This window comes from Sciurus carolinensis, chromosome X (genome assembly GCF_902686445.1).
Source record: "Sciurus carolinensis chromosome X, mSciCar1.2, whole genome shotgun sequence".
Classification (NCBI taxonomy): Eukaryota; Metazoa; Chordata; class Mammalia; order Rodentia; family Sciuridae; genus Sciurus; species Sciurus carolinensis.
This window is the reverse complement of record NC_062232.1, coordinates 87,498,171-87,516,336: the sequence shown is the minus strand read 5'-3', so window position 1 is coordinate 87,516,336 and position 18,166 is coordinate 87,498,171. Positions and strand designations below refer to the sequence as shown.

The window sequence follows — 18,166 nt, the reverse complement described above, 5'->3', positions numbered from 1 at the left end:
TTTTCATGCTTACAGTGTCATACTTAAGGTAATAATTATTACCTAAGGGTATAAGAGAACTCATTTACTAATATGGTGAGGAAAACATATTGTCTCATTAAATAATAAATCTACTTCTGCAAATTATTAGTATTTCTAAAGAAATACTCTTAATCATTCACTTCAGAGGATGGTTAGTATTGGGGAACTATATTTAAAAAGATCTGTCCACAAAAGACTTCATAATAGACTCCTGTGAAGCATCTTTTCCTAATTAATAACTTATGCTGGTTAGGAACAACAATGATGCTCCTGATTCACCATCAATAAAGTGAGAGTTTGCATTTTTTACATATTCACCCAATCCATCCTAGTGACTAAGACTTTTTAGATGGCTGGTTGTTAGGAATGCTGGCTGTGATAACACTATCTTGTATACATAAGAACTAAACTTATCACACAGGCCTCACCAATATATGTGCTAAATATGATACTATTAATGAAGTCATGGAAACAGAAGTCAACCTTGATGCTAGGCTGAACGTCAGTATTCCCATAAATGTAAGAAAATAAATCACAGATTAAATGATCCAAGTCCTGTCAAAATTGGTATCCCAGAACAGACACAATCAAGGAGAAAGCTATATAGATTTATGTTACCCACATTTTTATGAGGAATATTTCTACTTAAGGAATGACTGACAAACTTTGATCATTCAAATTATGGGTATTTTGTGGACAATTAACTTTAAATGAATGAAATAAGCCTGTCAATTTAAAAATTGATGCTATTTGTTAGTGATAAAAATTAAGTTTTCACGAAAAAATTAGAATTTTTAAACATATCTGCTACTGAGCACTTGACAACTTACAAATACTCAATTATATTTATGATGAAATTGAAAATGATATTAAAAATTTTTTCATATTGTATGATTAAACATGTAAACATTTGGGAAGATCAACACACACAGTGAGCCAATATTTTCCAACTGACAAATGCATAAAGTGAAATCTCATGCATAAGCAAAACATCTATTTTCAGCACAAGATAGACCAATGGATTTCAATATTACTAATCATACAGAATTTCATTGATATGTCTTTAGGTTCCATTTCTTTAGTTTCGGAATATTATCAAAGAATATGCAAAATTGTTTGAGAAATCTACAAAATGTCTCCCATTCTAACTGCCTATATGTGAGAAGCCAGATTTTATTTGTATACTGTAACCAAAACAACATATGGCAATAATTAAATGCAGAAGCAGATATGAGAATTCAGCTATTTTCCATTAAGCAAGATAAATTAAAGAGATCTGCAAAGAAATAAAATAGTGACATTATCTCTCAAATTTTGTTTTGGAAAATATAAATATTTTTCATTAAAATGCCTTTATTATATTAACATGTACTCATTTCATTATTTTTAAAATAAATTAATGTGTATTAATATTTTTTGGTTTTAATTTCTATTAAGTTAAATATTGAATAGCATAATCTATATAATAAACAAAAGCTTTTTGGAGTTCTCAATGTTTAAGATTATGAGTTCCTATGATCAAAAAGTTTAAGAACCACTCTTTTAGACTCTTATGTCTTAGCAATTCATTGTAAGAAATTTACCTCATCTCCTTTAGGGTTTGGATCATATTGCTGTGATGGTTCTATTTGGACTTCTGCCTGAATTGAATGAAATACTTCATCATTGTCTGATGATTCATCTTCTTTGTCCTTTGAAACAAAGGAGCATAAATATTTTAATTTTTGTTAGAATGCAAACAAAAGTAACAACTGTATCATCATAATATACAATTGAAAAGATTAATTTCCAAATGTTAAAAATGATATAAAACAGTAGTTTCAAATAGTTTTTAATTAAGGATCTCATTTAAAAATCTGAGGAATGCTACAGATTATCCACATAAAACTGCATATAGAACCATATTTGCACATATTTTCAGGGGGATTGCTGACCTACTGAAGCTCATCTGTGGGATACAGATTAAGAGTCTCTGATGTCTTGATTAACTCATAACCCTCAACAAAGCTTCACATTTAGTACACTGTTAGAACTCCAAAGTTTGATCCTTTTGAGTAATGGAAGATCTGTAGTATAGAGGTGCAAAAGTTCTTCCCTAATTGAGCTCCAGGAGTTTAGGATATATATATATTTTTTTGTTTTAGTTCAATCAGTATTATCCCTTCAACTCAAAGAGAGTAAAGAACACCTGGTGTGTGTGTGTGTGTGTGTGTGTGTGTGTGTGTGTGTGTATTTTCCGATGGTGAACTGAAGTACCCACAAATGTCTCTAAACTCTAAAATAAAATTCTGGTATTTCAAAAGACCTATGACTTCAAGTATAATATCAATATTTTTCTTTTCCTTTCTGTTTTCTTAAGGATCATACAAAAATGAATGCTTGTATAAGTAGCTAGGGTCATGGGATTGGTATCTATAATTTATTAATATTTCCTTCTATTAAAAATGGCTTCCAATACATATATGTATATATATATATATATATATATATGAAAAAAATGTATGACAGTATGTATGTGCTATGTTGATAAAACCAGAATTTTGAGGGATAAATAAAAGGTTTTTTTTTCACTAGTGCAATGCCTATTAGATCTTAATTGGTTAACAAGACTCAATGAAAATAGTCATTAGCATGTTATATGCCCTAATTTCTGGGAAGTATCACTATTCAAGCCTCATAATTTCCCTTCTCCATCTGCTATCTTTCTCTTTATATTCTAGGAGTTAGGCAATCATTTCCCATTTGGGGCCTTTCTTCTGCTGCTTTTACCTTTTCTCATGTTAAATGTGTCAGGGAATTAGCATTTGTTCAATTGTTTCCATGTGCACAAACCTGAGGAATTCTTATGTAGATATTCAGACAAGATTCCTTTGTAACTACTACATCAATTTTTATTAGATAAATGGAAGTGGATAACAGTGTTTAATTTAGGATCATCACAATAATTCTTTTACATAAATGGGGTAAATGGGAAGTAATAGAAAACAACTGTTTTTTCTGATCTTGTCTAAACTCACTAATTTGCTTATCAAGCTCACAAACTATTATCAAAGTTGACAAATTAAATTCAACAGCTCCATCAAATTTTATTCACTTATATTAGAAAATTTTGAAAGAATGAAGATTTATTCTTAAATTAGGTTAACATGTTGTATTGCATATTTCAATAGGGTGCAGAGACCAAGTTATAATTTGTGTCATGGTCTATGCATTTATGCCATTGATTAAATTTGCAAAATGGGTGGTAAATTTCTAAACAAGTCATAAACCTGGTAAATAATGTATACACAATGTTTGGGAAACTGCTTTTACTTCTTTTATGACCTGTACAAAATTCATATTCATTCACTCATCCAGTCTAGCACTCCATGGCAAGAAAGAACAAATAAACTAATTTCAAGGATAGAGAAATAAAAAATGAGGTATCTTTGAAATTTAAATTATGCAAGAAATGTTTAAATATCAAAATATTCATATAGTATCTCTTTACTGGTTAAGGGAATCCTAGGTAGAAAATGGATAATTATATTTTATTTGACTTTACAGAGGAAAAACACAAGCAAAAACTAGCATTTTTCAGTCAGTAAAATGCCAAACACACTCACATTTTCAACTTGTCTCAATTCCTCCTCGTGCTGATTGAAGATGTCCTCCCATCTGCGTTGGCGCCTTTGCCTGCAAGCTTCTAAATCTGAGAGTTCAATTTCTTCATGTTTCCGTGATGACTTTATTCTAAACCTCTTTGGTGACAGTCTTTTTGCCAGAGCTTGCCTTAGACTAGAAACTTTTGATTTTTTCTTCCGTGCCTGCTCTGGTTGAGAGTAAAACATGTTTGATGACAGGTTTTCCATCAGGGTTTGCAGCAGACCAAGTGGCTTTGAGTTATGTGAGTTTGGTGCTCGAAGCAAGTCTCTTGATAGTCTTTCTATCAGTGCTTGAACTGAGTCAACTGCCTGTGAGGTCTCTAGTGCCCAGGCCTGTGCCTGAGATGACCCTTCATTTTGCCCTTCTATTGGAATGAGCACCTGAGTATCCAAATGTAGTGGCAACAGCACATGGTGGTTCTGTGACAGTAGAGGCAGGAACACCTGGGCATGTACTCGTAATAACTCAGGTTCCTCTGTCTCTGTCTCATCCTGTGCAGGCTCAACAGCCTGTTCCTGTACCTCTGGTTGTTCAGGTGCCTGGTTTTGCTCCAGATGCTGTTCAGGGGCCTGATTCTGCCTCTGCTGTTGTTCAGCGGCCTGGCCCTGCCTTTGCTGCTGTTCAGGAACATGATCTTGCCCATGAAATTCCTCTGGCACCTGGTCTAGGTCTTGAGGCTGATCTGATGCCTGGTTCTGGATGTGGGCCTGAGCCTGCTGCTCTTTGGGTACTGGAGTGTGAACCTGTAGAGGCCTAGGAACTTTACCCTGAGCCTGTAGTGGCATGAGCACCCGGGCTGCCCTCCTTAGTCGTGGAGGTGCCTTGATTTGCAAGTGCAGAGGCCTAGATGACTTAGACTTAACCTGAGCCTGTAGTGGCATGAACACCTGAGCTGCCCCATGTAGTCTTTGAGGTGCCTGAGCCTGGCCTTGTAGAGGCCTATGAGCATTGTCCTGAGCCTGTTGTGGCATGAACACCCTGGCTGCTCCCTGTAGTTGCTGAAGTGCCTGGACCTGTGGCTCCTCTCGATCAGGTAACCACCTTGGCTGAGAAGGTTCTCCATGCAGGACTCTAAGTGGTCTGCATCTGCTGCTGGTTGGCAATCTCAGAAGCTCATGAGTACAAGAGGGTCCTCTGAAATAAATATGCAAATGATTGCCATACAATTAGAATGTTTAGTGGAATGGAGTCTTTCAAGGAAATTACTTTTACTTTAAAAGATGGATATTTTCTGTGAAAAAATATATATTTTCAGTAAATTTTTCTGGAATTATTCTTGTCTGAAATATCTTGTAGCAAACATTTATAATGCTTAATGTATTAAATTATTAATATACTTGATCATTCTAATCCCACATAATAAGGAGTCTTTGAGTATTCATAAAAATTCTCAACATTTCCTCTCAATATCTCATTTAAACAGAGAGCTGGTGTATTAGAAAAGATGAAGTTGTTCTGAGCCAAAGGCTACTGTGTGGAATCAATTATCATGTGTGAATTGCTATCATGAAAATATATATGCAATTTGTTTAACACACCTGAATCTTCGCATGGTGTACTGTTCCTTAATAGCTTCTTCTCTTTCAAAGACTAGAGGTATCCCTTTTTTATATGAAAGAGAAAGAGAAATAATGTATAAACAGTCAGTAAGATGCATGTAATCCACCTTAGTCACTGTGCACACTCTGAAAGCTCAGGATGTAGAATGAATTTACAGAGGCAAGAGGAAGGCAGTGAAGAAAGTAGCCCTTCAAAAACACTTGTTTGGTGATTTACACAATATTCTCTCAGGTCCACTTTTCCAACACAGTACTGCTGTTATAGGCTGGCTAATTTCTCTGGACATAGGAAAGAATATTTGGCAACCCGATTGCTATAATTCTAGGGAAAGAAGTGATAATGAGGTAATAAAAGAATGGGACAAGAGAAACTCTGGGTGGTTGATGGGCATAGCTTCCACCTATAGGATCTATATGTAAAAACTTTATGGCTCAAAATTGGTCTTTGGTTTTTATAATGAGAAGGTAAAATCTTCATTCTGGCTTTTATGTTTAACATATTTAAAATATTCAGTTTCTTTCCTATCAGCTGTGCTGTCACTACTGAACTATAGAAGCTTACAAACAAGAACTTTGCTTTGGATTTCCTATATTAAAAGTTGGGGACAACTATATGTACATGCTCAGGGTAACCTCCATCTAAATGAGATTTTTCCTATAGGTAATATTCTGGACATCTTACAAATCCAGATATTAGCAAGTTATCATGTAGACATATGGTTTCCCTGCACTTATTTAGGACTGGTTGACCTCTGTAATGCTGGACCAATGACTTCATCTCTAGAGGTATATAAATAATCTGGCTGTTCCTCACTTGAAAACGGGATACATATGGTTATGCAGATAGAGCAATCACCACTATGATAAGTCCTGAAGCTGATCTGAGGATGCCTGCTATCATTGTAATTTATCCTTCTCCACTCCACTGTTATCTTGGATCCAGCCTATGGTCCCTGAAATTAAAAGTAGAATGTGCCACAAAACATAAAGATAGAGCTTCCAGCATAATTTTTCCTAGGATTGGTGGAAATTCATCTTGTCATTTTGAACATCAATAGATAGAATTTTACTTCTATTCATATAAATTAGTTCCTTTAATTACATCTCATAGTTGGAGATTAGTACATAACAAGAGCTTTATGTAATATGCAAACATTACTTCAAATTGGCTGTAAATAAATGGTTAAGTACGAACCTATTTTTCTCCATAGAGTCAATTAAAATAACTTTTTCTTAGGACTTTACTTAAAATGACATTATCACATCATGAAATTATATTTGAGGCTTTCAGTGTCTTCATAAATATGAATGCTTGCCAGATATAACTGGGAGCAATAAATAACCTCATATATAAGTACTCAGGAAAAAGATAACCAATAGAATAAATTGTTGGAGAAAATATATATTGAATGTCTCAGACATTTTGTTTTCAACATAATTTTTAAAAAATATTATTTTTCCCTGAAAACAGTAAATTCTGAATATTCATTTCAGTGAAATGAAGGATCACAATTTCTACCTTTTTTCTGTCTCTTTTTAATGATTCCAGTAAGATGTTTTGTTAATGACTCGATAACATGTCGTTCATTTTTTATATCCCGAACAAATGGGTGGTGAAGCATGTTTGCAGAAGTAGGACGAAACAGGAAGTTTTTTATCATGCACTTTTCCATGAAATTGTGGAACTTGCGGGACCTAAAATAAATGTATAAAAGGAATGAAAGAGCGTTTTTAGGCTTGCCACACCTCTATCCATCCCCAATCCCATGGCTCTCTGAAAGACATTTTTGGAAAGAGCTGCCTCTAGTTATTATAGTCCTTTCAAGCAGCCAATATCTTGCAGCTTGACAATACACATTATACAATGAGGTAATTTAAACCTCAGAAAAAGAAGCCACATTCAGTAGGATTTTCTACCCAAATCATAGTAGATATTTTAATGGGTTCAGAAGCATGTACATAATAATAACACATATGGTGTTCTGGCAATTAAATGGTTTACACACACACACACACGCACACACACACACACACACACATATGTGTATGTATGTATGTATTCTGTGAGACTAAAGTGGTCATCCCACAATAGTCATCTTCTGAAGCCAGAATATTTCACTTACTTTATGAAATTTTAACTGCAGAAGCACAGATATAATGATACAATAAAAGGGTGCTAACTAACTAGGATTAACTGATCTTATAAAATGACCCACAGAAAAATGTAGTCAGAAAGTCTGAATCCGTTGAAAGGGTTAAATTGAATTACAAGGAAGAATGTCAACAATCAAATCATAGTTAACACTTCTATCGGGGAAAATAGTAAAAAAAATGAAAATAAAGCAAGAGCCTAAGGTACTAGATCAACAACTTCAGAGAGAAGAATTTCCAGGTTTAGCTGTCCTGTATCACACTGAGAGAACAAGTCCTCTGCTTTAGGTGTGTGAATATTTTTTTATGGGTCCACCAAAAGAGGTGTATATCACAATCTCTCAAACTGCCTATGTAGGCACACTGAGAAACTTCACAAATGGTTAGCATTGGGGCAACAAATGAAAATGACCATTAATGAGAGAACAGTAATGTGATCATTATATATGCCGAAGGATATTACTAATTTCTGACTTGATGACTAGCTCTTTGCTTGTATTTTTTTTTTTTTCAGTACTAGGGATTGAACCTAGGGCCTGGTACTTGAGAGGCAAACACTATACCAACTGAGCTACGTACCCAGCCCTGACTACCTCTTATGAAAACTACCTTAATAGACTACCCTGATAAGATATTGAATTTTAGTTAGTATTGCCCAACAAGCTTGGTGAAGGAGGATTGATTGAATGAATGAAAACTTTGCTACATAAAAATGTTGAGTCAATGTATTTAGAAGATTAAGACATTTATCTTTACCATCCACTGGATTTGACAGTGGGAGCAGATTCCCGTAAAATAACGAAGAGGGCTTCCAAGGGCTGAAGGTTACACAGAGCTGCAAAGGAAAACATAAATTTAGAAGGAATAAAGAGTATATCAGCAGAACCCACTCTTCGTTTGGGAGGAGATTCTCAGAGTTCTTTCATACATCTGTAAAATAGACACTAAGGTATGAGTACACCCAAAAAAAATAAAGGTAGAGTTCACTGTAACACAAACGTTGTATTATACAATATTCCAAAATTTCATATTACTTGGTGTAACAAATAAGTAATAGATTCAATTATAGAAGAATTTTGAAGTGTGTGGTTGATCTACATTAGAAAAGTTAATCAAAAGTAGAGATAAGCACCAAACTGTTTCCTCAATGTAGGTATTTATAGTTGTGAAAGTAGAATATGTAGTTACAGAATGAAACTGCCTAGTATGTAGTACGTGATCAATAAATATTAACTATTAGTATTATAATAAAGACTTTATATGGCACTTCAATTCTTTGCCAAATTACTGGACTTTCATTGTTTTCATATACACAGCATATAAAGAAAAGCCTATTCTGATATGAGCTATATAAATTAATTACCTCATTGGTTTGGCAATTCTGCTTTTTTTCCATAAGTGTTAAAATATGTGTCTCACTTCACTTATTTCCTCTTGTGTTTTTGTTAAAGAAAACTGGTAGTGCAAAACTTCCCCAATAGACATCATTGGTGTAAATGCCACCTAACTCTACAAACATGTTGTTCATGTAAGGAGAGTTTGATGTGAATAGTTCTTAATGGAATCATCCTTCCTCTCCCAAAATGCATTCCATAGAAAACAGAGTGTCAAACAGACATCTTAGTAGTAGGAAAAAACCCTCACCAGAGTTATTTTATTAGGGTAATATGAAGGCAATTGTACAAAGTTCAAGCTTTGTTCTCAATTACATGGGTATCAATGAATAGAAAGTTCAGGCTTATAATTGAGGGCAGAATTAGCACCAAGCTCAAAATATCAGGATCAGATTTGACTCTTTTAATTCCTTTACTGTGTCCAATCAGTCACCCAGTCCTGTCCTTTAAACATATTGTGAGTGTGTACAATATTAAAGAGTTGTCATTTATTACTATCTGAGCAACATTCAGTCAACTGACATCTTCAGGGATCAAGAGTTAGCACATAGGCCAAGCCAGCATTTTTTGTTTTCCAATGGAAAGGAAAAAGTCACAAAAGAATGAAGCAGAGGGTGGGTAAAAGCGGTATGTCAACAGCAGCTGTGCATGGTTTTCTATGTGGCCTAATTTTAGGAATGTCAGTAAGTACCTCCCAGCGCATATCTCATAACACTACTTAAATGTTCACCATTTAGAGGCTCATTCCTTTGAAATAGCAAACCTTCTTTTAAAAACACATCTCTTAAGGGGTTGGACACATATTAAACTTGGCTTAGTTTAAATTAGGTTAAATAATACAGTTTATTCCTAACACATGTTGAGACCTGCAGACTCCTGAATACTGAAGGAATGAGCCTCTTGAAGGTCAGAGGTAAATTTGAATCATGAGGTGCTCAGGAAAAGATTGACATGGGGTGTGAGAGAGAGACACTACAAGGAATAGAAGCAGGACACTAAACAAGTATGGCTGAAAATATTAAAAATGATTTCTACAATATCAAGGAGAATGCTAAAATAGGGAAAGATATAGTCAAGATTAAGGTAAATTTGCTGCTGTAGACTTGACAAGGGTGAATAACCCCATCCTGATTCTCTTCCAGGAAAAGATGTATATTTACCTAAAAGATGGAAAATAAGAAATCTCTTCAACATTTGTTGATCTATGATATGATGGTGTTTGAATGTCTACTAGCAATATTCTGGCCTTGGTTTAAAGGTCCCAATATTCCTACCCAGAAACTGAGGACTAAAGGAAGTCCTGGTGTGCAAGGTGTTTTCCTCCTCACTAAAGGCCCTTATATCATTCTTTCATTGAGAAGTTATTCTGCCTCTTATTTCTCTGAGAAAGACTTACCGAAGAACAGAGGGAAATCATTTTGTAATCAGATAACTGTTGCTTTGCTTAGTCATTCCCTCTGAGATGAAAATTATCATAACCTGGAGGATTGCTGCAGTTAAACTCATGAAAATCACTTTTATGCAAATTTATCACTCCAGGCAGTAAAGGAGGGTGGTAAAAGAAAAATTTTAGTGGAGTGCCTATCTAGAGTTGCTCATGATCAAAGCTCCACCACTACACATACTTATCCAGGCATAGTGACCTTATTTTCTGTCCCTGTGGGTTATGAATCTCCTGTTCCCCAATGGTCTTTTGTCAGAAGCTTTCCATATGCATACTCTATGCAAAACTTATCTGTACTCCCTCTGTGAGTGTGCTCATTACTGCTGTTTTCCCCATGATTTAATATTTTGGATAAAAATAAGGATTTGAGAAGGACTTTGTGAGGAGTACTTAGAAACAATGGGAAAAAGGATGCAGACGACATGTCTCTTGCATGATTACTAGATACAATCATGTATCCTAACCAAACTCATGGAATACTAATATGAAATATCATATTGTGCATTTAAAGAGAGAGAAAGGGACAGAGAGAAGAAGAGATTGAGGAGGAAGAGGAGACATAGGAGAGGAAAATCAGCCTGCTGCTTCATAATCTAACATAATTTAAGCATGTTTTCCAAATAGAAATCATTAGTGGATGATGAGGACTAACTTGCATCTCTCCAGTTTCAATTTTATATATGTGGCATGTGCAAGGTTTTGCATTTAAAAATTTTCCATCATCAATTTTTTATTCATCCAACTTAGGTACTGTGCAGTTTGGAGGGCACTAAAACAGAGGCAGTAGGAAACTGATCTCCACAACTTTCCTAGCTTTATTTCAGGTACTTTTTGATATTCCAAGGGGTATCAGAAATTCTCAGAAGTTATGTTACCACTAATTCTACTTGACACTCCCATTGGTCTTGAAACACAATGTTAATTCAAATTTATTAAGCTTGGCAGGTAGATGCTGTGCAAATAGAGCATGCAGGTACATGGAAGTATATTAGATCTGCTTGCAGAGGGGGAAGCAAAGCCCTTACCCCACACATCCCTGAAGACATTTCCTCATTCCTCACACAACAATGTCAGGAATGCATTATCATTTATATCTTTCGATTTAAATATTGAGGACAGAAAATGTGTTATGAAGCCATGCACTAGAAGAATCACTCATTTATACTCAGGTTCACATTCCATTTCACTTTCCTACCAAAAACAGTGCCTTGAGAGGATGGCATATTACTAAGTCATTTAAATGATGGGGAGGTAGGGAATCAAGGGGAAAAGACCAAGGGTTTTGAGATGGCTGAAGGGAGCAATTAAGTGAGTTGGGTTGACTCCAAAGGGGGGTGGAAATGCTTAATTCTCAATATTGTTGAGGATTGGTTCAATTTCAATGATCCACTGGTGGATTTTCTCAACTATCCTAGCCTTTAGCAGTAGTAGAGTATGACCATAGATATTCTACAACCTAAATATTCCACCAGTAATTATAGATTAGAATGACTCTGAGTTCTGGTTGCTCAGGACAGTCAGGACCAAAAACCGTGAGGCTAAATTGAAACAGCACTCAGTCAGCCTAAAATAAGGTAGTATAAGAAAGAAAAGAACAAGCTGGTTTAACGTATCCAAATTCGGCAATTATGACAAAAGCATTTAATAACTGAAAGAACTACCATTAAGAGTTTGGCATGTAGTGTGACACCTGTGTGCTCAGTAAACCTGAGTGGTACACGTGGCAATATCATCCCTTCCAGGAAGTCACGTTTGTACAGTATGTTTCCCTTGCCTTTAACAAATATCAAACATTTTTACTCACGTGGAGCCCCTTCAGCCATTTCAATAGCAGTGATTCCAACAGACCACACATCACTCTGCAAAGGAAAAGATGACAAATAAAAATCACTTAAAATGGGAGATATATATATATATATATATATGTGTGTGTGTGTGTGTGTGTGTGTATACATATGTATATGTGTATATATATATATATATACACACACATACACATATATATATAAAACTTTTAGTATTAAGAATGTTAAAACAATCTTTGATGACAGGGGTGCCATTTCATGTTTTTTCTATATTGAAGCTTCATTATAAATTAATAGCATAGGAAGACATTATCTGAGCTTGTCACCAGTTAGAACCTCAACACAACAGGCTGTTATGGAATGAGGTTCAATGGAGGAAAAGTTCTTAGGTGTGCTGCTGGTGTTTCCTTACCTGAAATATCAAAAGGAACTTGCCATAAAGAAGTTCTAATATATAGATCCATAAGCTGTGTAGTCTACGGCAAATGATTTATATCTCTGAACCCCAATTTCACTCTATGTAAAATGGTCACTATGATAGCACCCATTTCATAGGACTGGTGTACATGTGTGTGTGTGTGTGTGTGTGTGTGTATACATACATTTAATATATAAATATACTTTATAATTATGTTAAGCATAATTATATTTAACAGCTTCTATATTAAATATAGATCTAAAATGTTACATGTAAATATAAGTACTAATTTATAAGTTACATAGTGTATATAAATTGTTAATATATTTACATGTGTAAATATATATTTCAGCAGTTCTTGTAATATAGTAAACTTAATCTGTAATTATCATTGAAGCCCATGGAAATTGTCCTCATCAATAATAACTGTACTTTGTTTTCCAGAGTGTGGAAAGTTCACAGGGCTACAGGTACACTGGCTGATTAACTCCTAAATGAGGTCAATGAAGTTTTGGAATCCTGGTTTATGGTTCCTTTTTTTTTCAGTCTTTTTTTTTGTTGTTGATTCTTTTTAGTTATACATGACATCAGAATTCATTTTGATATAATTATACAAGCATGGAATATATCTTATTCTAGTTAGGATCCCTTTCTTATGGATGTACATGATGGTGGGATTCACTGTGTTGTTTTCGTACATGTACATGGGAAAATTGAATCTGACATAATTTTCCCATGGTTTGTAGTTCTTAAAACTTCAGTTGTGATATTCTGAGATGAAGCATTGTTTTGACTAAATGGGGCAGAAATATAGAAATAAATAACTAATGCAGGTAAAATTCCTTGGAAGATTGTTAAAATATACAGGTATAAAGCTCTATTTTATAGCAATTCACTTGAAGAACTAATGCTTCTGTAGTCTCCACAGATTCTAATATAGCACTGAATATGTTATAAGTGTTCAGTAAATAATTACTTTGCAGATCAAGCAGAGGGCATTCAAAGAAATGGAAAAGAGATGAAACTTAGATTAATCAACTTCAAGTTTTGAGCCCTAGGTTCTACATAGGAAGACCACAATGAATTGTTTGGATGACTTATGATGTGGAGAGTGAGTGAGGTTTTTCCAGTCTATAGCAAACGGAGAGTTTTCTTTCTTTCCACATCAGCCTTTTGAAATGTATACATAGATGTATATTGTTCAAATTGCAGCTTCAGTGGAAATTTTAATAAATAGCACAAATTGTTACTTAATTTTTCTATTTCACTGATTTTCTGTGGTTTTAAAAGTGAACCACATGCCAAAGATTTTCTCTGTTACCCTGAATAATCAAATTATCTTTTTTTTTCTTTTTGGAGCTAAGTTATTTTGTAGAGTAATAATTGGCTTTACATTTATTTTTAAGTTTACAAAGTTCTCTGTCCCCAAATGTAAAATTTCTATATAAAGCCACATACTATAATATTTGTAACTAAGTAGTTGCAAGCAACATGAACTAGACATTCTCTCTCAAATTTGAATAACTCTCAATTGACTACTTTTTCCACATTCACAAAAGTATTATTTTCATGCATACTATCAAACCACATGGAGGTGGTTTGTGCTAGTTTTTCCTATTAAGTTAATGTGAAAGGAGGAGTTGCTTTTTTGTATTATATTTTACCATTAAACAGTAAATGTTCATCAAAAATCCTTTTCAAGTTTTGATTCCCATTGTCTGAATCCTTACACTTACTCTGTAATCATAGGAGCGTCTTGGGTCCTCATCACAGTTAATCACTTCAGGTGCCATCCAGTATGGTGTCCCAATGAAGCTATTTCGTCTTCCATTTGTTCTGCTCACCTGGGCACTCACTCCAAAATCCACTGCAAAATTTAGCATATGTCAAAATAATTAATCAGTAACAAAAAGCTCAATAAGTTATGGCTTTAACTCGGAAAGCCAATACAAAAGCCACAATGGGTAACAGATTTTCATTCCAGCTCTGAAAACTTTACCATGAATTCTACTCCAGGAATACTGGGAAATAAGCTTTTGCTGCTATTTATGTTGGAATAAGACTCAGTAGTGCTATTATAAATCTACAGTAGGTTTGGCTGTATGTTTACCATGAATATTAAAAATAAAGTTCCATTGGTACACCCTGAACCTCTGAAGTGATAACATATGTAGTATTTGGACCTGCCACCAAGCTAGAGGAAGAATAGCAGTATAAGCACCATCTAAGAAATGTAAAACATATTAGGAGTTGCTTAGGAAGCTCTCAATCCTGACATTAGGAAGTTCTAATGTCAATGATAAAGAAAATTTACTTTTCTAGAATTTAGTTTAAATGCTTACACAAATTTTCTGAATTAGATGCAAATAGTTATTGTGGCACACATATCTTAACTTAGGCTATAAATTTTAGTCTCCTATTCATCTGTGGGATACATTAGAAGAAAATATTTAGTATGGTATCCTCAGAAACAGACAGAAAATACGCTGAAGTAGACTGGGGTTATTTATTCCAGAAAAAATAAGACAGGGATGAAAAATGAAGTAGATTTTCTAATTTAGAATGGTTTCCAGGAATTTAGATGATGGTGAACAAAATTCACTGAAAAACAGCTTGAAGATTTTAGAGGAAGAAAAGAAAAAGGGAAAAGAAACCCTGATAGTTCAAGGCAGTTTAAGAAAGGTCTAACAAGAACACACACACACACACACACACACACATACACGTATTGTGAAGACCACCATTGGGTTTTGCAAAATCTCATTATCTATGATTTTTTAAGAAATAGTTTAAATCAGAGCTCAGCATTGTCACTATCCTTAATGGCCAAATTTAAAGGCAAAGAAATACCTGTGAAAGCCATAAGCTGATACATATGGTATGCATCCAGGGGAGAAAATCAGGGAGAAAAGACTAGAAGAAAGAGTGATGAATAGAATAAAAGGGGAAATCAGAAAGAGAAAACTAAAATTAAGATAAAAGGTATAGTAGAAACCTCAATGTGAATAGTTTAGCCTTTTATTTAATAACCTTAAGGCCTGGAATGTGAACATTATTGATTAATTGCAAATACGATATACTTATTTTTGTGTTTCTTTCATTTCCATCACTTCCTTTGCCTCTCATTAGGTTTGCCTTCTGCAAACTTCTCTTAATATGTTGTTTTTAAAAATATGTGAGGAGCCGAGAAAAGTAAAACAAATTGTGTGAGAATTGTGTGTGTAATAAGCCTGATTAAATTTGAATCATGCACTAAAGGTCTCTCCACCAGAGTGAACCAATATTTCAGTGATTTTTTTTTCACTTAATAACTGTGTTTCAAATGGTTGGATTGGCAAACAACTTGACCCAAGCTTAGGGTAGTGTTGCAGTACTCATGAACATAACACTTAGCCTTATGGAGGTATATTCATTCTGCACAATTGAATTTGAAATCTATAATGCCTCTTATGTGCCTTAAGGCAGTCTCTTAAAATTGTGCTTCTAGATTTGTAACTTTAGATAGAAAAATTGATACTTATTCTGGAAACTACTTTCACTTATTTTGAGAATAATTATTACTTCATACTTCTTCCATGAATGTCCATTTAAAAATGTTCTCAATGAATTATCAAAATCTCTATGCAGGTTCTATTCATTTATTAAGAAAATGGGAAATATCTTAAGATTATGTTAAGACACATGATAAAAAAAGAGTTGACATAATTTTAAAAATGATACTTATGTTTTATATCAATGGATTAATGGGGTTATTTGCCATTATGTAGTATTGACTTAATTTATGTGGTGCTATTGAAAAGCCAGCCATCAGTGTTTGTTTAAAATGTTTTTTTTTTAATTATTTTTTTTATTTTTTACAGACTGTGTGTTGATTCATTATACACAAATGAGGTACATTATTTTGTTTCTATCGTTGTACACAATGTAGATTCATACCATTTGTGTAATCACATATGTACATAGGGTAATGATGTCTGTCTCATTCATCATTTTTAATACCCCCTCCCTCTCATTTCCTTCTACATAATCTAAAGTTCCTTCATTCTCCTCTCACTCCCTACCTGCCCCAAACCTCCATCATATATCATCATCCACATGGAGTTGCAAATTGGTGCAGCCATTCTGGAAAGCAGTGTGGAGAATCCTCAGAAAACTTGGAATGGACCAACATTTTGACCTAGTTATCCCACTCGCTGGTTTATACCCAAAGGACTTAAAATTAGCATACTACAGTAATGCAGCAGCATCAGTGTTTATAGCAGCTTGATTCACAATAGTTAGATTGTGGAACCAACCTAGATGCCCTTCAACAGATGAATGGATAAGTAAACTGTGGTATATATACACAATGGAATATTATTCAATGATGAAGAAGAAGAATATTATGGCATTTGCAAATAAACGGATGGAATTGGAGAGTATCATGCTAAGTGAAATAAGTCAATCCCAAAAAAACAAAGGCCGAATGTTTTCCCTGATAAGTGGATGATGATAAAATGTTAAAAGGTGTAACATATTGTTTCCTCTTTTTTTTTGGTGAGACAAAATGCATAGCTATTATCAAATGAATTATGCCATTCTGAACCCTGAAATAAGAAGCCAGGGATTTTCTGTCCTTTGATTTCTAATTCTGAATTTGGCTCAGATATTATTAGAGAATCACTTCTAACCACCATCATTTATTTAAATAATTGAGGAAAAATGCAAAGAAATAATTCATATTTAAGTAATTTAAAAGTTCTTTGATATTCTTGGGAAAACATGAGTCTGTCATGTGTAATTTTTGAAATTCCCACCCATTACACAGAAATACACACATGGTAAATACTCACTTTAATTGTTGAAATAAATATAACAGATATCTCTAGCAGATGGTTAAACATTGACCAAAAGTAGCCCCCATTAAAATTTAGAACCTTTTATCAATATTATTTCAAAGAAGTAGTTAGGTATATCCTTTTTCTTTTCCCCACCTTCCCTTCCAAACAAAATTTTAAAATTTGATTGATTTTGTAGGCAGGGAAATCTCAGTTCAAATAAGTAGAGTATGTCATGAAAAGCACAGTTATTCTAATGGAATTTTCTTCATTAAAATGTTTTGATCCTCACCTTAAATATTGCAAGAATAAACTTACCCAGTTTTACTTCAGCATTATGAGTCAGTAGCACATTCTGACCTTTGATGTCCCGGTGAATTACTCGGTGTGCATGAAGGTGAGCTAAGCCCTGTAAGCATATATGTTAAAAAGAAAGTCACATCAGTATATATTTTTCTCTTTTCTGGTACTATTATTAGTATTTTGGGGAAAACTTTTGGTAAGAAAAATGGCCCAGGGTTGATTTGTCAGACAAAATTCTTTCTTTAGACTGGAATGAATACAACCAGTTCCCAGAAATTCTACTTTTGGCTATAAGGAAAGGAAAATAAATCAGGACACCCATGAAAGAAAAAGAACACCAAGAAGTAATGTTTGTATACATTGGGTCACTTTACCTTCCTTTCTAACCTCTATATTTCCAACTAACCATAAGAGTAAAGACCTGGACATACTAACTCTGTCAGAGTTCTGCCTTAGTTTTGCTCTGTTCCCCATCCAACCATTTGTTTAGTCCAAAATATTTTCAAGTCAGCCTTGTAGGCTGAGAATTTGAGGTAATATGGAAATTCATTTTAAAGCATTTGCAATTTGTGTTGGCTTACCATGCTGGCTTCAAACCACTCACCACTA

The 18,166-nt window shown here is 34.2% G+C and overlaps 1 protein-coding gene and 1 long non-coding RNA gene across 12 annotated transcripts in view; one reads left to right on the top strand and one right to left on the bottom strand.

Moving 5' to 3' along the window:
• The window catches only part of LOC124971982 (uncharacterized), a 192,954-nt gene that overhangs the window by 76,978 nt on the left and 97,810 nt on the right, over positions 1–18,166 (top strand). The window contains exon 6 of one of the 11 annotated variants that reach the window (XR_007106419.1): positions 1,619–2,274. The exons of the other annotated variants lie outside the window; for them this stretch is intronic. This is a non-coding gene — a long non-coding RNA (uncharacterized LOC124971982). Of the gene's footprint in view, positions 1–1,618; positions 2,275–18,166 lie in introns of those variants that run through there. 11 annotated transcript variants of the gene reach the window in all.
• Positions 1–18,166, bottom strand: part of Nrk (Nik related kinase) — a 126,288-nt gene that overhangs the window by 35,525 nt on the left and 72,597 nt on the right. Inside the window, exons 7-14 of the mRNA XM_047536046.1 lie at positions 17,573–17,663; positions 14,174–14,304; positions 12,019–12,073; positions 8,133–8,211; positions 6,745–6,920; positions 5,205–5,268; positions 3,627–4,800; positions 1,605–1,712 (exon numbers count right to left, since the gene is read on the bottom strand). Coding sequence (XP_047392002.1) covers positions 1,605–1,712; positions 3,627–4,800; positions 5,205–5,268; positions 6,745–6,920; positions 8,133–8,211; positions 12,019–12,073; positions 14,174–14,304; positions 17,573–17,663 — 1,878 coding nt within the window. The remainder of the gene's footprint in view (positions 1–1,604; positions 1,713–3,626; positions 4,801–5,204; positions 5,269–6,744; positions 6,921–8,132; positions 8,212–12,018; positions 12,074–14,173; positions 14,305–17,572; positions 17,664–18,166) is intronic.